The following is a 23,911-nucleotide window of genomic DNA, read 5'->3' as shown; positions in this document are numbered from 1 at the left end:
TTGAATTTGGAATGTTTTCGTACTCAAAATCGTTTGCGTCCTTCCATGGTTAGTCGTTTTAGTCAGTAGTGGCGATCTTTTTGATCCTCGTATGTTGTATGTCGTGTGCATCCATACTTGTTTTTAAAAAAAATTTATCTTGGCTTATATTTATCCTTGTTTCCAAGGATCTCTGGGCGGGGCATTACAATGATGGAGTAAAAACCATTTTTAGAAAGAAAAATATCTGAATATAAACATAGTGAAGTATAATAACTTGAAACAAATATACCATAGTGTGTCATATACAAGGTCATTGATTGGTTAAGAAGTGAAAATTCAAGAGATCAAGTTATATAATAATGCAAGTGGCAAATAAAATCTAAATATACTTCAATATGCATAGCCATCTCAGAAAGCAGCAATTACTTCTTTCCAAAAGACAAGAAAGCATGAGGTTGCAGAAGATCCCACCATTAGGAATATGCATTAGGTTGCAGAAGATCCCACCATAAGGAATGTTTAGAATTAAGTGCTTTCAAATTCAAGTTCTATGCAACAAGAAACTCAAATTCTGTGTACTCATTTTATCTTGCTGTATTTTCATCATACAAAGAAATATTTTGTCAGCTAGCAAAAGAGCATGTAGCAGCATATGTGTAGCCAAAACACAAGCAAAAACAAAGATAATTGAAGGACATACAGATTACAAGAACATCATTATCAAAAAATCAAACACAACTTAACATTAATTACAAAACATCAAGCAAATGGACTTCCCTTGATTTATTCACATAATCAAAATCTCCCACTTTTACAATATTAAAAATTCTGTCCACCTCCATTTCTTCAGCACCTACCATGTATGTGATTCCCTTCAAACGTGTTTACAGTTGTTTGCAATGCTAACCAATTTCTTCTTGCCACTTATGCATAATAAAGACGTATCCCTTCTTTGAATGTTGATAGTTGTCTACACTTGTAATTCTCTAAAATCAATGAATTCTTCTCTTATTTGTCCAGAATTTTTTTTTTAAAATTAGAGCTCCAGATGCTCAATTAAAGGTGGCTACTAAGGTAGGTGTAAGACTCCTTGCTCCTCATCTAGACAAAATAACATATGTAAAGGTGAATAGGACTTGTTCCCTAATAATTAATGGGCATGGATTAGCAAGAGAGAACAACAAGATAATTACAAGAAAGACAATAGTTAGACAGAAAAATAATGAATCATCCAACAATGCAAGACCCTTCATACCCAATGAAGGAGATGTGTCATAGGTAATATATTTACCTTATTGGAGATTACAAATAAACAAGAACTGTGACAGGTAATAACCACAATTTTTTGTTAATTTCAAGAGATAAGATGCTTACGACATCATAAGGGCAAATAACTAAAATCCTCTATGGTATTACAACAATAGGTCAGGAAAAAAATTAACAAAATTGCATGGTATTAGCCATCATTCAAAAATTCTAAGGACACAGGCACAGGTCGGCACAAAGCCAATACAGAACAAAGATATAGAAAGTCATAAATTCAGAGACATAATGTTTATACAGCTCATGAAAGTGAATTGAGTGTGCTTCTGGATATTATTGTGTATAAGACATTTCAAATTAATATGTGATTCATCATCAGGATGAAGGTAAATGTGAGTATAGAATGTAATCAAAACATTGATGTTAAAAATGATATACAGAACTATCCTCCAATGAATCCGTACAAAAGGCTGAAAACTAGAATGCAGCTAAGCATGGAAAAGCTTTTCCTTTTCACAGAAAACTAATCGAATATGTTTGGCAAGCAAGTTCAGGATTTCAAAATTATCAGCAGAATGGTCAAGCAGAGAAGAAGATTTGCAAGGGTTGGCATTATGTCTTGTCTTACTCTCATTAGTTATTGCTTTAGTGATATTATACAAGGAAGGCTTGACTAAATATGGTCTCCTGTCCCATTGAGTATAATTTTGGATTCCTCTCTTCCTTTAATCGCCCAGGGGGGAATATATCCCTCCCCGCTTCAAGGATTTATTACCCATGGCTATATTTAATCCAAATATTGCAGTGTAACATAGCTGGATGGCAGAGGATGTGTCATATATGCAACCAGTATCATATGGTGCATATGGTCATCTATTTGTCAAAACTGTTGATGTTTGTAGCTTCAATTTAATTGAGATAAAATTTGTTAAAGGCACATATATATTTATACTTAGTATAATATGAGATATAATATGTATGCACAAACAAACATAACACACACACACACACGTCTAAATTGAAGAAATCCAAATATTTGTTGTAAAGAAATCAATACAATAAAGATAATGTGTGTGAGTATACTTATTAAATGTCTTTATATATACTAAATCTCATTCTAATGTTGATCAAACCACATTATACAATAACCAGATATAACATTGACTGATCAAAATGTTGACCAAGAGGCTCTGTTATTATCAAGGGTTATTAATGATAGTTATAGGGAGTCACGACCCACATTGGATTGCGACTCTTTCATGGAGTTGCAATCCACCAGATATAACATTGACTGATCAAAATGTTGACCAAGAGGCTTTGTTATTATCAAGGGTTATTAATGATAGTTATAGGGAGTCACAACCCACATTGGATTGTGACACCATGAAGATGTCGCGATCCACCAGATATAACATTGACTGATCAAAATGTTGACCAAGAGACTTTGTTATTATCAAGGGTTATTAATGATAGTTATAGGGAGTCACAACCCACATTGGATTGCAACTCCTTCATGGAGTCGCGTGAGATAACCCTCACTATATGGGTCACCAAAAAAAACAATATTGGACTGGGACAATTCGTCAAACACTTGTCATGTAACCTTCAGTTTGTATTATTTCCAGCAAATTTCTCCAAGTAATATAGTTGTAACAAAATAGATAATAATACCAGAGATATTCAAGAAAGAACTTTATTGCAATCAAAATCTTTTCAATGTTCAATAACAATTGAATAACAGAGCCCAGACTGAATATTTATAACAGGAACAAATTAAAAAAAACTTGAGTTTGCCGTCTCTATTAGTCGTCATGAGATTTGTCAAATCTGTTCAAAGTCTGCTTTACCCAATCGGGAAAGAAAGCTGATGCCGCCAACTTACTACCACCCTCTGTTCGGCCCTGTGCACAATTGCTCCAGTTTTGGTGACAATATTGGTCGGTTTCTGAATCGAAATGAGCTTTATAGTCGTTCCAGCAAATCAAGTGAGTCACCTAATGCAAATCGAGCTGCAATTTACTTTCCGCCAAGTCTGGACAAAGATTGCTTTCATTTCTTGCAATGAGTTATATTCTTACCCGCGGAATCACTCAAGTCTGCGAATCAATACCTCTGAACTGGTGCAATTTGCACACCTCCCTTTTTATTGATGATCCGACCTAAGTCCGCCTGGAATGGTAAGTGAGATGCGCTAGGACACATTGCAATGTGACCTGCAATTTTTTTAATTTATTTATTTTTCCATACTCCACGAAAATGGTCTTAATGATATACGTAAACGCTGCTGGAAGAACGGACGGAACGATGGATCTGGAACTAGTTAATCTGCCCCCGTTTTGTTCACACTGCGACCTCTTTATATAAATTCAAATCTTCCACCGAAAACGCCCAACCTGATGTGGACTGAGCCGTCTGGGTTCAAGTAAGACCAGGTAACAATTCGCATACAAATTCAACTAGGTAAATGTGCTTCCAGTTTCCTTCAAGTACCCCCAATCCGGCAATAGTTAATTCCTTTCTCCAATGTCAACGAACCACAAATTTGGCCTTAGGCCACAAATCTCTACCCAGGTGAAGTGACTGTATTATCACCTCCGGTCTGCAATAATTTAGATGATATTCCACACCCTCAAAATTGCTTACCCATGGAAGTTTTTGTTTCCAAGGATAATTTGAGAATTTGCAGACAAAATGACTACAAATTGCTCTAACTGAAATAGAAGTCAAATCCACAAAACTGCTTGTACAAATGGGTGCCTCTTGTCCTCTATTTATTCACTTTTTGAGAAGTCACTGGAAGCTTCCAGAATCGTCTTTTATAATATCTTATTATAATGCACTTTTATTATCAAATAACTTTATAAAAAATTAAATAACTTTAATAAATTAAAAGTGCAATCTTAATTCGACATTAGAACATGCAGGTCCCATTTACTGGATGTAGCAAAATGCAATCTTCTGGCGACAAGATGACTCTCTCTCCAAAATCATTTGCCTACGAGAGTCGATGATGGGCAAATCTACTGTAGGAATTGTGTCACTAAAAAGGGGACATGACAGTCTGCCCTTCCTGAAATTGCTTGCCCTCAAGCAATCTCAAAGCTGGATGCTGCAAAATTGTTTCATTTTCCCAAGTGGCATCTTCAACTAGTAGATCTCTCCATTTAACCAAATATTCTCTGATCATCCTTCTGCGGAGCTGCTTTTCCCTAGTTTCCAAAATGAATTCCGGCACTAAGATCAATTTCCCTTCATCATCCAAGGGAGGTAACACCGTGGAAGGTAACACATTTTGTCCCAACGCCTTTTTGAGATGCAACACATGGAACACATTGTACACTTTGCTATCCGCAGGAAGTTCAAGCTCATAAGCCAATTCCCCTATTCGCCTGGTAATCCTGAAAGGCCCATAATACCTAGGCTTAAGCTTTTCTGACCCACCCTTTTTGAGAGTGGATTGCCGCAAAGGCTGAAGCATGAGGTAAACCATGTCACCAACCTCAAAGCTTCTCTCAGTTTTCTTCTGATCTGCATACTGCTTATACTGATTCCGTGCCCGAGCTATGTTATCCCAGAGAGCATTACTAATGTCCTTACTCTCTTGAATCAGACCCCCGGCTCGTGAAACCCGAACATCACCCATCAGCAAGTCAATAAAGCTCGGTGCATCATACCCATATAACGCTCGGAAAGGTGTCATCTGAATAGACATGTGAAAAGTGGTATTGTAACAATATTCACACAAGTAAATCCATCTTACCCATGCCTTTTGTTGATCAGCCACGTAATTTCTCAACTAGCCTTCCACCCACTTGTTCACTATTTCCGTCTGTCCATCAGTTTGTGGGCGATAACTAGTACTAGGTGTGAGCTCAGTACCACATAATCGGAACACCTCCCGCCAAAAATGACTCAAGAATCTACTATCCCTGTCACTGACAACACTGGGGGGTATCCCATGTAACCTGAAAACCTCTCTGAAGAATACCTCAGCTACCTGTACTGTTGTATAAGTAGTGGTGATGGGAAAGAAGTGAGCATATTTCGTTAGTCTATCCACCACCACATAAATGCAATCGCGTCCCTGAGCCTTGGGCAACCCTGTAATGAAATCCATGGATATGCATTCCCACTTTTGATTTGGAATGGGAAGTGGCTGTAGGAGTCCTGCTGGGAAGGTGTGCTCTTGTTTATTCTGCTGACAAACAAGACACTCACGAACATACTGCAATACATCCGTCTTGATTCCTTTCCATGTAAACCGTTCTCGCACCTATCTATATGTTTTAAAATACCCGAGATGACCAGCTATGGGTGAATCATGAAGAGCCCGCATAATAGAACGCTTCACCTTCGATCTTGGGACTAAAAAGATCCTGCTCTTGTAAATGATCAAGTCATCCACAAGTGAATACCTGGTATTAACAATTGTCCCATCAACTATCCCAGATGCCCAAGAGTCTCTAGCATACTCTGCAACAATCAAACGCTTCCAATCCTTAGAGATCTCAACCATCGCACTAAGATGTGGCCTGCGTGACAAGGCGTCTGCTACCACATTCTGAGTTCCCCTAACGTACGATATATCAAAGTCGTATGCCTGCAACTTACTCACCCATTTCTACTGTCTATCAGTGAGATCTCTCTGACCAAGGAAATGTCTCAAGCTGTGGTGGTCAGTTTTTATACAAAACTTACCACCTACTAGATACTGCCTGAATTTAGCTAAAGCGTGCATGATAGCTAACATCTCCTTATCGTAAATGTTGAATGATCTTTCTGGCCCACGAAGTTTCCTGCTCTCATATGCAATAGGGTGTTTGTCTTGCATCAAAACGACCCCAATACCATCTCCTGAGGCATCACACTGGAGTTCAAAAGGCTTCGAGAAATCGAAGCAATGCTAGTACCGGACATGAAGTCATGATCTCCTTAAATCTGTCAAAACAAGCCTGTGCCTTTGCTGTCCAAACAAAAGCTCCCTTTTTTAGCAAATCTGTCATAAGAGCCGCATGTCGCGAATATCCGCAAACAAATCTGCGATAAAAGCCACATAAACCAAGGAATCCTCTCAACTGGGTCCAGTTCTCAGGAATAGGCCACTCCACAATAGCACGAATCTTATCAGGATCCATCCGTACTCTTCTCTACTAATAATATGACCTAAGTATAATAATTCAGTCATGCCCAGATCACATTTAGACTCTTTGGCATACAAGGACTCTACCTGCAACGTATTCAATACTGTTTCTAAATGCTCCAAATGCTCACGCCATGTCCGACTGTATACCAAGATATCATTAAAGAAGACCAACACAAACTTCCTCAGCTGATGATGGAAGACCTTATTCATGGTGGATTGGAAAGTAGCTGGTGCATTGGTCAACCCGAATGGCATCACTACAAACTCAAAGTGCCCACAATGACATCTGAAGGCAGTCTTCTCTATGTCCTGTTCTCGGACTCTAATCTGGTGGTAACGGGATCTCAGGTCTATCTTACTAAAGTAGCATGCCCCATGTAGTTCATCTATCAGCTCATCAATCCGTGGAATAGGATATCTATTCTTAATGGTTTTCTTATTCAGCACTCTGTAATCAATGCACATCCGAAGAGTACTATCTTTCTTCTTTACCAAAACTACTGAAGAAGCAAAAAGAGACTTACCAAGTCTAATGTGTCCCATTGCGAGAAGCTCCTTGATGTTTTTTTCTATTTCATCTTTGAGCCTCTTTGGATGCCTGTATGGAGTAATCATAACTGGTTTAGCACCCTCTTCTAATTCGATGATGTGCTCAATCCCTCTATCAGGTGGTGTACCCAGTGGTATATCGCTGAATACCTTACTATACTTCTTTCTCAATATCTGGATGTCTGGATGATATTCTGTCTTTTGTTGTTCCTCCTTTGTGGGTATGAGAGTACACATGGCTGCCCATTCAATATCGTTATGCCTCACCAATCTTTCCAATCGTCTGAGAGAAATAGTTTGGATGTCACTATTTCGGATAGCTCTCAACACATGTTGCTTCCCATCTACCTCAAATTTGATCTCCATGTCCTTGAGTCGAAAAGTGACCTCACCCAATAAACGTAACCATGTCATACCCAAAAACAATATCCAAGTCGCCCATATTGACCACATGGTAATCTGCTTTAAACTCATAATTATTCAAACATAAAGGTATGTCTCTAACCATCCTGTTACACTTAAGAGTGTAACCATCAGCAACCTATACTCGGAGACCCTCAAACTCTTCTGTCTTGATACCGCGGCGCTCAACCAGACGAGCATCAATGAAATTGTGCGTAGCACCTGTATCAACCAATGTGATCACCTTCTATCTTGCTAAAACACCACGTAACCTAAAAGATCCCTCCTGCTGAATACTAGACAAACGCCCCTACTGTAAATGTAACTCAATTTCCTCCTTTTGCTCTAAATTTCCTGTTTCTCCTTCAAGTTTTGAACTATTGTGATCATCCTCATTTGTCGTACTGTCAGAATCTGATCCTTCATAATATGCCCACATAACTCTATTGGCCTTTCCCTTAGGTCTCAAAGGACAATCATGGTCCTTGTCATATGGGCCTTTGCAATAAAAGCATAGTTTCTTCCTGCGCAAGTCGTTTAATGCTTCTGCATCCAGGGGTGTAGCAGATTTTCCTTTGGTATCAATACTCTTCCCTTTATTCTTATCAAACTTCTTATTGTCTTTGAAAGAGGTAGTACTCCTGGCAGTGAACCTGCTAGAAGGTGTTGTAAGCTCCATACTTCGTGCTTTCCTCATAGCCTCCTGCAGTGTTGGTGGGTCAAATGCCTTAATCCACCCCTTGAGGGGTTCAGACAATCCTTCTGTAAATAATATAACCAATCGTCTCTCAGAGACATCTTGTACCATAACTGACAACCTCTGGAATTCACTGATATAAACCTCCAAATTGCCTGACTGTCTCAACTGTGCGAGGTCGCAGAAATAAATCTCTGGATCTTTCTTATCAAAACGCTCAACCAATCTATCCACAAAGTCTTGGTAGGATGTCACCTGATTGTGCTGCAAAGTAACCATCCCATGTGACCACCAATCATGAGCTGTGCCTTCCAAATGCAAGGTGGCGTACCTGATGGCATCTATCTCAGACATAGGCCTTAATGCTAGGAAGGTGTCCAACTTATGAATCCATGCCTATGTTGTCATTTGACCACTGCCATCGAAAGATGGTAAAGTGAGTTTGCTAGCAGCTCACTGCAACTCACTATCATGACCTCCTCTAGACCTTCTATTTTGACGGCTACTCCTCATATGCTCTCTCCTTTGGTTCAGATAACGATCAAAGTTCAATAGTTCACGCACATGTGGTGGTAATGCCTGCCATTCTGCAGTAGCAGCTCTGAGATCATCCTGAAAATCATTTGGCAAATCGTCTTCTCCTATCTCCTGAGCCTCCTCCCTTAGGAAGGTGGGACGAGTAGGCCTATTTGCTGTCCATGATCTGCGCCTAGGAACACCCTGTGAGCCCGCCACACTTCTATTATCATGATCAGGTGTACCTCTACCTTGTTCCTGAATCCCGGGCTGAACAACTCTCTCCATTATGGTAGTCAAAGCTTGTAGTGACTGGGCTATTTCTTGCTGTCCGGTATTCATGATTCTGTAAAACTTTCTGGTCTCATCGTCATCAACTCTGAGAAATCTAGGTGGGCTCTGTGACTGTCTTTCACCCATATCTCTGCCCTTAAGTGTTGTTCTCCTGCGAATATAATATCTGGAATATGGTTGCATAAGATGTTCTACCCAACAGGATGGCAGAAACACGGCTCTGATACCACTGAGATAACCCTCACTATATGGGTCACCAAAAAAAAACAATATTGGACTGGGACAATTCGTCAAACACTTGTCATGTAACCTTCAGTTTGTATTATTTCCAGCAAATTTCTCCAAGTAATATAGTTGTAACAAAATAGATAATAATACCAAAGATATTCAAGAAAGAATTTTATTGCAATCAAAATCTTTTCAATGTTCAATAACAATTGAATAACAAAGCCCAGACTGAATATTTATAACAGGAACAAATAAAAAAAACTTGAGTTTGCCGTCTCCATTAGTCATCATGAGATTTGTCAAATCTGTTCAAAGTTTGCTTTACCCAATCGGGAAAGAAAGCTGATGCCACCAACTTACTACCACCCTCTGTTCGGCCCTGTGCACAATTGCTCCAATTTTGGTGATGATACTGGTCAATTTCTGAATCGGAATGAGCTTTATAGTCGTTCCAGCAAATCAAGTGAGTCACCTAATGCAAATCGAGCTGTAATTTACTTTCCGCCAAGTCTGGACAAAGATTGCTTTCATTTCTTGCAATGAGTTATATTCTTACCCGCAAAATTATTCAAGTCTGCGAATCAATACCTCTGAACTGGTGCGATTTGCACCCCTCCCTTTTTATTGATGATCTAACCTGAGTCCGCCTGGAATGGTAAGTGAGATGCGCTAGGACGCATTGCAATGTGACCTGAGATTTTTTTAATTTATTTATTTTTCCATACTCCACGAAAATGGTCTTAATGATATATGGAAACGTTGCTGGAAGAACGGACGGAAGGATGGATCTGGAACTAGTTAATCTGCCCCCATTCTGTTCACACTGTGACCTCTTTATATAAATTCAAATCTTCCACCGAAAACGCCCAACCTGATGTGGATTGAGCCATCTGGGTTCAGGTAAGACCAAGTAACAATTCGCATACAAATTCAACCAGGTAAATGTGCTTCCAGTTTCCTTCAAGTACCCCCAGTCCGGCAATAGTTAATTCCTTTCTCCGATGTCAACGAACCACAAATTTGGCCTTAGGCCACAAATCTCTACCCAGGTGAAGTGACTGTATTATCACCTCCGGTTTGCAATAATTCAGATGATATTCCACACCCTCAAAATTGCTTACCCATGGAAGTTTTCATTTCCAAGGATAATTTGAGAATTTGCAAACCAAATGACTACAAATTGCTCTAACTGAAATAGAAGTCGAATCCAAAAAACCGCTTGTACAAATGGGTGCCTCTTGTCCTCTATTTATTCACTTTTTGAGAAGTCACTGGAAGCTTCCAGAATCGTCTTTTATAATATCTTATTATAATGCACTTTTATTATCAAATAACTTTATAAAAAATTAAATAACTTTATTTAATTAAAAGTGCAATCTTAATTCGACATTAGAACATGCAAGTCCCATTTACTGGATGTAGCAAAATGCAATCTTCTAGCGACGAGATGACTCTCTCTCCAAAATCATTTGCCTACGAGAGTCGATGATAAGCAAATCTACTGTAGGAATTGTATCGCTAAAAAGGGGACATGACATCGTGATCCATCGAGGGGCATAACCCCACGGTGGCATACATATCTAAATGTGTTGCAAATTACAAACCGGCAAATACAGATCTACAAACAGTCTTCAGAGGCACTTTGTCTGCATCAGAATTTAATATTATAGTCAGCTTATCACTGTATTTTATTATAGTGTGATATATATATATATGTGTCAGTTACTACAGTCTGTAATCAAACTTGCAAATATATTGGTTATTATAGTCTGCAATCAAACTTCTAATTAAGAGCACTACATTTAAGATCAACAAAAGTATATCAACCTGACATAGAAAATAATATACTTCAAATCTAATCATCAAATTTTAACAAAAACTGATGCCAGAAACACTCTCCAAGAGAAGAATCCATGTTAGATAGAGAATATTTGATTGAAGTGTCAGTTGTAATATGAGATTCTCCATTTCAAATGTTGTGTAGCATGTGTAGAATCACTTCGTTCGAGACTTTTCAAGAGAAACTTATACATCATGTAAAGTTTCTTACCAGATTTCAAATTCGTGGCTTGTTCATGCACAATTTTATTGCAAGTATAAACATTGTTGACAAAGGATAGATTTGTTCCAAAATATGTAGAAGTTAGTACAGAGATAACAGAGATAATATAATATTCTTGAACTTGAAATGTCTTTCGATCCTTTGATGTGCTAGCATTAATTGATTTCGATGCCTTGTTTATACGGACGGATCAAGTATACATATCACGCAGAAGGGTGTGAAGGTGAATGGTCTTGTCTTCGAATGGAGACATGGACATTCATCCTCACACCTATTTGGTGTTAACTAATCATGCCCGATTTGTTACAGACTCAACACAAGTCAAACACTGTATTACCAAACATTATGATCTAGAGCCCGATATAAAGTAAAGATCGATAGTGATCTAAATATCAAAAGAATCAAAATAAGTTTCGATCATGCCTTAAATGATCTTAGAATATATATATATATATGATCATCAGTTTCAACTATGCATTGATTCACATACAACAATAATACATATAACAGTATGTGCATCATATTGTTGTACATATATACATATTTATATATGTTGATCACAATTAATGTCAAACCGAAGCTACATGCTTTACCACTCCCTCTTAGCTAGGGAAGACAAAGTGCATATATATAAATTCTGCTTATTTAAAATGATATCATGTAGATATATTTAAGAAAATCAAGTATCATAATATTCTTTCCAATTATGGTGTGTACACAAATATCAAGTCTCATGATATCTACCATAAAAGTTCATGGCATATCCATAGATATTACGTAAAATAATATCCACCATGGGTTTGAGCATATTGATCTTCAGCAGATATCAAGTTACATGATATCTATCAACATACTCTTTTAACTATCATGATTTTTCCATAAATATCAAGTCACGTGATATTCATCATGATAGTAATCTAATAATTATAAAGTCGTCACCTTATATTATTATAATCAACATTTCATTATAAAAGATTGTCACCTTTTAATAATGCACATAGGGTAGGCCCATAAGTCATAGAGTCACACATATGACAAAAGAGTTTATTCTTTAAACATCTTTATTAAAATAATACAAATTTACGAAGTTGAGACTCAATCTCATAAACTTACATTTCAACCATACAAAGTTTCTTTTTGAAATGATCAACCTTCACTTTACGAAGAGCCTTGGTGAGAATGTCAATTGTTTGATCACCTGTATTAATATATTCCAACTAAATAGCTCTTCTTTCCACCATGTCTCTTACGTAGTGGCAAGGAATTTATATATGCTTGGATCTATCATGAAATACTAGATTCACAGATAATTGATACAACTTTGGTTAGCACAGTGAATAGTGGTAGGTTTCATAGGCTCAAAGAATAAGTTAGAAAGCAACTTCCAAAGCCACACTGCTTCTCTATAATGTCCCCATCTCCATGCTAGCCATAATGGCGCCTAGTTGGTCTATCTTTCCGCTAACGGCATATGTTTTAAGATGCCAATAAGTCACAGCAGTCTTGGTTTCAGTTGAGGAGATTTTTAATGGGGAAATTCTAAGGTTAAAGTCACATTATTTTATTAAGGTGAGATATAAAGTACTTTATTATTTAAAGTCATTTTATGACAAAATGACTTAAATGACCAAAAGACGAAATATTCTTTTATCCCACATTGCTAAGTTATTCATACCTCTCCTCATTTCGAAATTATAAAAGAAAGCATTTGCATTGGGATTGTTACCACAAATATATGTTGTTTTTATAAATCCTAAAGATTGCTTAATGTGACTGGATATTTCCTAAGGACGAAACCCCTTAAGGAAAAAACAATGAGACTAGACGCAAACCTAGCATCTCACATTGCACTATCAAATTTAAGTTCGATTTGGTACTTGGAATAGGCAAGAAATTGAAGTTATTAAATAGCAAGAAGAGGAACTAGTCGATGTATGGTATTAGCATTTACAGATTATCAGTTGATGTTGGACGACAGTCAAGGAGGCAACGTTCTTAGGTTTTTGGATCCTCTTAGGTTTATACATTGGCAACGTTCTTTCATATAGTGGAGTTCACGGGATAGTGGGACTTAGACAACCAGCTTAATGCACTTTCATAGTGAACATGTTGCAATTGAATACCACCGTTTCAGGATTGATTGAAAGGCATGGTTAATGGGAACAGCAGCGGCATAGGTGGAACTATAGAATATAGATGTATTTACAGGTGGTAAAAGTGAGAATGCGGCTGGAAGTGATCACAGGAGAATATCTAAGTGTTTCACGGCATTTGCATTGTGTAATCGCATTGGTATTATCCTCTTCCATAGCTTGAGTCAGCTCCTTTCAACAGCACGGGTTGGCAGAGTCTAGTCTAGTAGCAGACAGCAAGTTGGTCAAGTGACTGGAAGTGGTGACGAGTTGGATGCGTACTGCATACTCAAACTCTCTTAACAACATTCACAATTAATACAAGTTTGTCCATCATATACCCATTCTGCATTTTTTATATTTCATATTTGCTAATCTTGCAAGGATTGTAATCCTGACTTCAGCTTATAGCTTAAGAGTTATTGATTCACTGTCATGAATATAAGGCATTATCATCAATTTCTGAGTTTAAGTTTCTAATCCCGGCTTGATTGAAGAATCAGTATCATTGGTTGCCTTATCAAATCTGAAGCATTAGTATCATTAAACGGTCAAGTGGCAATTCAATTTTTATCTTTGCTTAAGTATTTGATTGCATGACAACTATTTGATAAAATTCCCGCCACTCAAAGTACACATTATCTGTTTAATACGACTAGAGAACATTTCATTGTCTAGCTCCCATTGCAGCTGCAATATACTTTGCCTCGATAGAACTTTGAGCAACTGAAGCTTCCTTTCTACAAATCCAAGAGATCATGGTTGATCCTAAGCTAAAACAACATCCTATGTGCTCTTCCAATCTTTTATACTTCCAACCCAATCAAAATCTGTATATCCATGTAACTCCAAGATGGTATTCTCATATTTAAGTTCATACCCAATAGTGCCTTGGAGATACCTTAATATATGATTCAAAGCAACAAGATGAATTTCACGAGGTTCACACATGAACTGACTTATGCATTCACAACATAGCAAATATCAAGTCGAATATTTACAAGATACGTCATAGACCCAATTATCTGTCTTTATAAAGTAGGATCAACTAGTCTGGATTCAGCACTTGCTTCCTTTAGCTTGTGTAAGTAGGTTTCCATAGGTGTTGACATAGGTCGACAGTCCCACATTCCAAATCTTTTCTAAAATATCAACGATATACTTCTTTTGATGCAAGAAGATATTCCCAGACTTCTGACGAACTTCCAAACCAAGGAAGTAATGAAGAATTCCTAAGTCCTTCATTTCAAATTCAAAAGCCAAATCTTTCTTACACTAATTAATGAGATGTTCTTACCCTGTAATCAGAATGTCATCAACATAAAGAATTGGAATCAACATATCACCTTTAGTTACCTTAAAGTAGAGATTTGGATCAGCAACATTCTTGGTGAATCCAAGACTTAGAAGGTATTTATCAATCCTTTCGTACCAAGCTCAGGGAGCCTGTTTGAATCCATATAGAGCCCTCTTAAATTTACATAAATAAGAAGCAACATCATTAGTCACAAATCCTTCTGGTTGTTCCAAGTATACTTCTTCGTCAATTGTTCCATTTAGAAAAGCAATTTTTACATCCATTTGATGGATTTTCCAATCTTTGGTTGTTGCAATGGCTATTACAGCTCTAACTGAGGTATACCTAGCAACTAGTGCAAAAGTTTCTTCAAAGTCGATTCCTTCCTTTTGAGAAAACCCTCTAGCCACAAAACGAGCTTTAAGTTTTTCAATGCTACCATCTGCAGCATACTTAACTTTGAAGAGCCATTTACAAGAAAAAATAGATTTTCCTCCTTTGGCTGCCGCAATGGCTATTACAACTCTAACTGAGGTATACCTAGCAACTAGTGCAAAAATTTCTTTAAAGTCGATTCCTTCCTTTTGAGAAAACCCTCTAGCCACAAAACGAGCTTTATGTTTTTCAATGCTACCATCTGCAGCATACTTAAATAGCCATTTGGAAGAAGTAACAAATTTTCCTTTAGTTCTAGGAACTATATCCCAAACATCATTTTTTAATATCGATTGATATTCTTCTACCATTGCATCTTTCCAAGCTTGATGTTAAGTGCTTCTGAAACATTTAAAGATTTGGGATTTGGACTCTCACACATGAATGCATTGTATGTTTATTTTCAAGGTCCTTTTCTTTCTCTGAAAGTTCCTGAAGGTGCTTCAAATTCATCACCTTCCTGTATAATTTTTCTTGCCCAAAGTGGCCTTTTAGAATTACCAAGACTCTCTTCTTGAGTCCTAACAAGAATCTCAGTTTCATTTGACATCTCTTCACCGCACTCCCTCTGAATCTCAGGAGCAAGAGCCTCTTCTCAGGAACAAGACAAATCATCTGAATCTAGTTCATCTGAAGTTTTGGCTCTTTTCAAAGCAATATCTTCTTCACAGATGACATCTCTGCTGAGTTCTATTTGTTTCTGTCCAGGTATGTAGATTTTGCATCATTTTATTATTTCACTAAAATCAATAAGAATTTATTTTCTTCCAATAGGCTCTAACTTTGTCATTTTCTCTTTAGGTACATGAACATACACAGGACATCCAAATATCCTTTAATGACTAATGTTAAGTTTCTTTCCTGAAAATGCTTCTTTGGAAGTTTTGTTGTCCAAATATGAGTGAAGACATCTATTCTAAATATAGACTGATGTATTAAATGCTTCAACCCAAAATGGCATGCTTAAGTTTTGATCAAAAATCATAGTCGTAGCAGCTTCTACAATAGTTTTGTTTTTCTTTTCAGCAACTCCATTTTGTTGAGGATTGTAGGGAACTGTGAACTCCCTCTTAATCCTAGCAAGTTTGCAGAATTCTATAAATATTTTAGTAAGTGTATTATTTCCCATTATCTGTTCTCGGAACTTTAATTTTCTTGTTTGAGGAGTTTTCAGTGATAGTTTTGAATTCTTTAAACTTAGAACCCTCCTTGAAAAATCATTAACAAGTATATCCATGTCTTCCTTGAAAAATTATCAACAAATATCACATAGTACAAGAATGCTCCTATGGATGGTGTAGACATGGGTCCACATAGGTCAGATTGCGCTAGTTCTAACACATCTTTAGTTTTGCTCAAACTATGAGGGAATGACTTTTTAGTGTCTTCCCCAAGGCACAACCTTTGCAGGATTCTTTGTGAATATGACTTAATTTAGGCATTCCAATTACCAACTTCTCCATAGATGTTAGAGCACGGAAGTTGATATGACCTAATCTTCCAAGCCATATTTCATTTGAATCTAAAATCTCATGAACAAGTGCAAGATTTTTCTTAGTGCAAAGCTCATATTGTAGTCCTTCTCGTACTCCTATTGTTAGTCTTCTTTATAGTTGAATTCTTAGGCTATGCTAGTACCTTACCTTCCATGAATGCAATTCTATAACCATCATCTTCAAGTGCAGATATAGATATCAAATTCCTTTTAATACCTGGTACATAAAGAATTCCATAAAGCTTAATAGAATTTTTGGATTTCAATTTGATGATGTAGGTCCCAATTCATTTTACGGAATGTGCAAAATCACCACCAATTGTAACTTCTTCATCCGTTTCTATTTGCATGCTTTCTAGGTTATCCTGATATCCACTGATGTGTCTTCAAGATCCACTGTCAATTATCCAAGTGTTGGATTTGGTTGATACTTGACCAGACAATGTTGAATAGAAGGCATACTTCTCAAATTCATGATCTTCATTTGATTTATCAATTTTGGCAAATGATGCTTGAAGTTTAAATTGATCAAGACAATTTAATGTATAATGCCCATTTTGATCACATCTGAAACATTGAATTTTGGACAAGTCTTTCTTCTATTTTGACTATCCTTTTCCATGAAAGTTTCTTTTCCTTTTGTTGTTCTTCTTTCCCTTCTTATGAGAGTTGGTGTTAAGAACTTGAATGTCTTCATCTAAGGTTTTATGCTTTCCTTTAATCGTTAATCTCGATTCTTCTTGAAGGCAACCAAATCTCAATCGATCTAGGTTAGGGATTTTAGATCTTGCACTTATACCTTGTACAAAAGAATCCCAAGAATTTGGTAGTCCTCCTAACGCTATTAATGATAGTTCTTGGTTGTCAATCTCATAATTAACAGAAGATAATTGATCTCTCAATTCTATGATTCTCACGAAGGCATTCACTATTTCTCCTTTTTTCATATTGATATTATTCATTTGTCTTTTAAGATCAAGTTTTCTACCAGTGCTATTTACTATGAATGCATTTTCAAGAGCTTTAAACATGCGATATGCTATAGCATGTTTTGTCACAATAGGCACTACGTGATCTTGAACTGCATCTACGATTATCTTCATGGCTTTCTCATTATATTCTATCCATTCAATTTTCTTTGGATTATCTTTAGGTTCTTCTTTTTCTTCTCTTACAAAAGATTCCAATTTGTTTTCTTTTAATAACATTGTTATATGAAGTTTCCAGAATTCAAAGTTACCAGCACTTGTAAGGTGGTGCTCGAATCTTAACATGTTTGTCATCTTGCAGAGAAATGAGAGACTGCAATTTAATGTGAAAATTGATCTCTTAAACTTAATGAGATCTCTTCTTAACAAGGCTCTGATACCATGTAAAGTTTCTTACCAGATTTCAAATTTGTCGCTTGGTGATGCACAATTTTATTGCAGGTATGAACATTGTTGAGAAAGGATAGATTTGCTCCAGAATCTGTAGAAGTTAGTACAGAGATAACAGAGATAATATAATATTCTTGAACTTAAAATGTCCTTAGATCCTTTGATGTGCTAGCATTCATTGATTTTGATGCCTTGTTTATTCGAGCGAATGAAGTATACATATCTCGTGGAAGGCTGTGGAGGTGAATGGTCATATCTCCAAATGGAAACATGGACATTCATCCTCACACCTGTTCGGAGTTAACTAATCATGCTTGATTTGTTACAAACTTAACACAAGTTTAACAATGTATTACCAAACATTATGATCCACAGCCCAATATAAAGTAAAGATCGTTAGTGATCTAAATATCAAAGGAATCAGAATAAGTTTCGATCATGCCTTAAATGATCTCAAAAAATATATATATATATGATCATCGGTTTCAACTGTGCATTGATTCACATACAGCAATAATATATATAACAGTATGTGCATCATACTGTTGTACATATATACATATGTATATATGCTGATCACAGTTAATGTCAGACCGAAGCTACATGCTTTAACACATCAGAAGACACTAAATGAAGCGTACAGAACACAGAAGGAATTTACAGAAGTTTAAGATAAGGACCACTAACAAACTAAAACAAAATGACCTGGTGATACAGATGCTCCTAGAAGGTATGTTATTTTAGCAGAAGAGGAAATATTATACAACTCTCACATGTGAAATAGCAACGGGAAAAGATTTCAGTTAGAATGACAAGCCAATAGAGAAGTAAGAAACTCGGTATCTTTAGGCATAAAGATGATTTATTAAGAAATTGCACACACTAAAAGGGATTCTTTAAAAAGACGCCAAACCATTACAAAGGCTGACAGAATTTTTCAACAATTGCAGAGGTTATCCATTAGTGTCTATGATGCTGCAAACTTGCAACACTAGTGAGTATTCCCGAAGTCCATCATGAAATTTTAGAGTAGATCATATATAATATTTTAAAAACAATTTATAAAAGGACAATATGATCACTGCGTTGCTTTAAAAGGCTTTTTGTATATTTCACATCAGATTATGTGTTCGTTTATTAAGTTAATAATAGTACAGGCCATATTGACACATACAGCGGTATCTGGATAAGTATGGTGTTACGGTTAGAATGTTGAATGAAGCTAATACATACTGTACATGGTAAAATTGAAAATAAAATACTCCGACAGGAATGCACACAGGGCCATAACAAAGGCTGTATTGAGATTCCAAGGGAAATAACATTTCTCTAACTTTTATTTGAGGAACTCTGGAGATAATTGTATCCTTTCTAGGAAAGTGTGACTATGCATATCTGCATAGAAAGGACTGAAGGAGAACTCCCACACGAAAATCTTGTTTGAATTCAAATATAACGCACGAGGTCTTCTGATGTATCCTTTGTGTCTCCTAATTTTTACTTTGCCTGCAAAACAAAATATCCAGTTTGCTTTAAACGTCAGAAGTATCTGTAACTGCGTTGGCACAAATGTTGATGGCATTGATGGCATTAATGAGCATTACTCGACTCATCATCAAAATAGCGTGCTACACTAAACTGAAGATTGCTTTTGTGCTTATGCACTCAAACAAACAGTTCGCATCTTGCCCAGGCAAAGTTTTTTTCTGACAGGCATAAAATTGATAGCAAGATCTTCTATAAAAAATGAGTACACTTTGTTCACATCAAAGCTTCGGATAAGACTTGCGATCTGATATCACAGACGGAACAAATTTGAATACTGCCAATCTAATGGACTATGAGAACCTCGTATACCATTGAGCATAAAATTCGCAGATTTGCAATCAAAAACAACCAGACGGATTTCAGGAACGCAAAACTCTATGAATTTTTCACAATCACGTCTTTTAAGGATACAATTATGGATTCCTAGAAGATTCCGGATCGAAATAAGCAGTAATGGTAATTATACATTCATAAAAAATACCCTTGATGGAATTAGTAATGGAGCTCAGAAATCAAACACCACATCCATAGTAGGATTTGTGGAGGACTTACCGGCAAAGAGATGCCAAACATATCCGTGGTATCGTTAGCGGCACTAAAGGAGACTTTGTCCGTCAAGTGAGAGGGCTCGAGAAAATGATGATAATCTTGACAAGGCGCAAAGGCTGGCTTGCTGGATGCGAATGGTTTGTGCACCTGCCCTCTTTCTTTCCCCACAGACGACGATGAGCAAGGCTGAATCAACGCCTCTCCTCCTCCCCCTGACATTCTGCGTAATCCTATTATTTTACAGGTAAAAAGAATACAGATTTGGCTGCAATTTGTCCGGTGCTACGGACAAGAGAAAGGTGCAAACAAAAGAATGGTGTTGCAGGCTGAGGAAGAAGGAAGAATGGGGATCCGATGAGGGAAAATACATAAAAAGGAGGGAGGGAGAATTGAGTTCGTGTGGAGGGAAAGCGGAAGGGGTAGGGAAACCAAACAAATTGTGGATTATTACTAGTAGCTACTCTTTTTTTAATTGTATTTTTAGTTAACGAGTAGAGGCGGCTAATATGTTCGAATGCGCCATGGCGCCTTTTCTTCTCCCCTCCTTGCGTGCGCGCCAACTATGCTTTGTTCTTTTTTCCTCTCTTCGACTCTCTCTTCAACCCGAGTTCCAAGGTCATCATTTACTCAGCTCCACATCTTACTTTTTCGTAAACTAATTGCATGCCCATAAAAACAAATTCCTCATGAAAATTTTTCTTTTTTCCTTAATAATTTTAATATTAAACTATAGTGTAGTGACGCAATGTGATTATGATTAACTATATTTTGGATTTCAAAAAATTTAGTATTTTTTATTTAAATTTTTGAATACAATATTTAAGGTTAGATATTGAGGTTTGAGGTAATTTCAAACATTTTTTTGGTTCTACATTTATCTTAGCTTAATTAGTGAATAAGTTGTCTTAACATTTAATTTGAAACTTTACAAAATATAATTTGACAAAACTTAGATTTAACTTGCCTTTCATAAAATTATTTCAAGTGGTCCAAACCTAATATTGATCATGTTCATTCCTACCCTAGATGTGATTGCTACCAGTTTGTCCAGCATGATTAATGTTAAATTTAACATTATTTAAGTTGGCCCGCTTTTGGAAATAACATTTCTTAGTCGTTTTTTGCATGCAACTTTTGAATTATACAATGATGATTGCCTGTATAAAGATGAGTATTATACCATTTTTAAAAACATAAGAAAATATTTGTCTCTGACATGAGATCATAAGCAACTTAGACTAGACCCAATTGTTGTAGTGTGCAGAAAAAAAATTAGCCTTGTAGAGTGGGTTGTGCAATAGATATGAAGTTTAACAACATCAATGACTGCACGATATCTAAATAGGTCTACACCAATATTTTGACCCTTTTTAAGAAGTGGCAATCAAAACAAATGTTACACCATCTTGGAACTTTGGAGGTCTATACAAACTGTCAATATGGTATATAAGCATATAAATGAGCATAGAAGAGTATTGGAGTAGTTGGGAAGTAATTGAGGAGCAGTAGTTGTGGGGAGGAGATTTTTTATTTTTTTTTTCAAATTTTTTTTTTCTAATAAGCTCATAATGGCTTATGTGTCTATATGTGGGACCAATAAGCCAAATGTAAGCATGTGGACATGTTGATTTATTATTCTCAATAATACAAGTCTTTTTTTCTCTCACTTCAAATTCTATGTGGTATTTTGTGTGTTTGGTTACAAGTTTGATAGTTCATCACAAACCCTCTGAAGTCAATTATGTTTAGTGGTATCAAAGCAACTTTTGAACCTGCAAAGGTGGAAGTCTCAAAAAGATCTTTAGTGTGGACAGATTGATGACTAGAGGCAGGTTGTAGGTATTGTTGACTAATTGTTAAAGTGAGGTAGTTACAATCCCAAACCATGTCATCAAAGTAATGTAATGACACATTTTGAAATAAATGATATTGTTGAGGGTGCCAATGATGGCCAATATTTAGAGAGACTAGAAGAAATGATGAACATGATGTGAGCTATGAAGAATCGATTAGATATTATTGATTAGAATTAGAGAAAGGACCTAAACCCTAGATCATGAGATGAAAGCAATGATGAAGTTATAGAGAAACAAGAAAATGGTAGCAAATACCTAGAGAAAGAATAATCACATCAGATTAGATCAAGATAATTTAGGAAATTGCTAGCATTGAAAAAAGGGTTGGGGGTGGATATCCCATGTTACATTATAAGTCTAAATTCAGTGGAGACGATGGATTAGATCAATGAGATGAAAGGTACTTTGAACTTGACGAGTTTTAAGTACCTAGGTGAGTGAGCTTTGCAAAAACCAAGTTGAAAATACATGTTTCCATTTGGTAAAATGAAGCATACCTACATTAGAAATCGAGAGGAAAGGAGCATCTCTTGAAGCGGGATAAAGTATTGAAATTTTTGAAGGGCCAATTCATACATGTATACTACGAACTAAAAATGTTGAGGAAACTTCAAAAAGCATTGCAGCAGGAGAAGATGGTGAAGGAACACACAAGGAGTTTCACAAAATGATCATTAGAATTAAACATAGTGAAGTTCGAAAGGAAAAAGTGGTGTGATACATTAATGACCTTAGAACTAACATTCACGAGGAATCAAGACTCGTTAAAGTGACCACTACAAAGGAAGTCTATTAATGTGCATCAAGAGTTGAAGAGAAGTTGGATAGAAGAGAAAAATGAACAATAGATAGTAGAGATCAAAGAAAACTGGTGAGATGTAATGTGTTCATCAAAGTTTCTAGATTTAATTATGTAATAATTTTTATCATTGATATTTTAAATCATATTACATGATCATCAATGTTTTTCGTACTTGATTTTGTTGATTATTTTACCAACAATGTCCGAGATATTCAATTATCCAAAATATTGATGGTAAAAATATTTACACAATCAAATCTAGGAAATTTGATGAACACACATGGATTGTTTGAATTTGATGACTTTGAAAGATGTGACCTATTCACAAGAATTTGTTCACATAATGAACAAAAGGAACAAGCTCTCTTTGGAGGGGAGAGTAGAAGCCTGAGGAAGATTCATACCATGATTGACAAAAGAATGAGAACTATCATCAAGGGAATAACTATCAGAGGATAGAACAAAGTTTTGGATGTGGATCATTTGAAGAAAATTATTTTTAAGTGTGGGAAAGTGGGGCATTGAATCTCTTTAAGTGTTTGTTGGTTAACAATTTGCCTTTCTTGATATTTTGGTTTATACCTTGGCTCTTAGACTGCCCAATGGCTTATGGAAAACAAAGAAGTTAACAACAAAATCGATTAGTGTAGTAGCTATCAAAGACCTCTGAATTGAAAGGTACAACTCCCTTATGAGTGCAAGATATGCAATGAATTTTATTTTTTGGGTTTTGGGAGTATGCTCTTAACTAGAGAGTAGGAGAGGAAAAACCCAAGTTGCTCGACACTTTAAACAACCTAGACAAAGGAACGGGGACTAACTCACAATATGCAATCTATTATGACTTATAATGCAAAGAATGGAAACATGCACAACTAGCTACTATAGTAGGAAGAAAGAAAGAGATGGTGAAATAAGTAATTCCCGGACTCCATAGTTAGCTAATGTTTTGACAATACTCGGATTGTCCATCTCTCAGCTTCTCCACACACCATTTTTTGGCTTCCTTATGTAGCTAACTACTCTAAACACACAAACTACGACATACAATAGAGAGAACATAAGACATGCTAGTGCTGAGGAAAGTAAGACATACAATCTATTGAACGAAGGAAAAAAAACCAAGTTCATTCGCATTCAACTTTCAACATTAACACATTCATTCCATGTACTCTACTTTTAAAATAAATGAACAACAAAGCTTAAAGATGGTCTCAGGGTCACACACAGTAGTCCCAGCTACAGGATTTTCCCAAAGTAAATTATGTTGATCTTATTATCT

The 23,911-nt window shown here is 36.4% G+C and overlaps 1 protein-coding gene across 1 annotated transcript in view; it reads right to left on the bottom strand.

Moving 5' to 3' along the window:
• LOC149538851 (transcription factor E2FA-like) overlaps positions 1-20,600 on the bottom strand; it is a 96,369-nt gene extending 75,769 nt beyond the window's left edge. The window contains exon 1 of the mRNA XM_089800190.1: positions 19,975-20,600. Within this exon, the coding sequence (XP_089656316.1) occupies positions 19,975-20,190 (216 nt within the window). The 5' untranslated portion in view covers positions 20,191-20,600. The remainder of the gene's footprint in view (positions 1-19,974) is intronic.
• Between the last annotated feature and the right edge of the window lie 3,311 nt (positions 20,601-23,911).

Source organism: Cupressus sempervirens, chromosome 9 (genome assembly GCF_028749045.1).
Source record: "Cupressus sempervirens isolate cs-2001-9-10 chromosome 9, ASM2874904v1, whole genome shotgun sequence".
In the NCBI taxonomy this organism is placed as follows: domain Eukaryota; kingdom Viridiplantae; phylum Streptophyta; class Pinopsida; order Cupressales; family Cupressaceae; genus Cupressus; species Cupressus sempervirens.
This window is presented reverse-complemented; position numbering and strand designations above follow the sequence as displayed.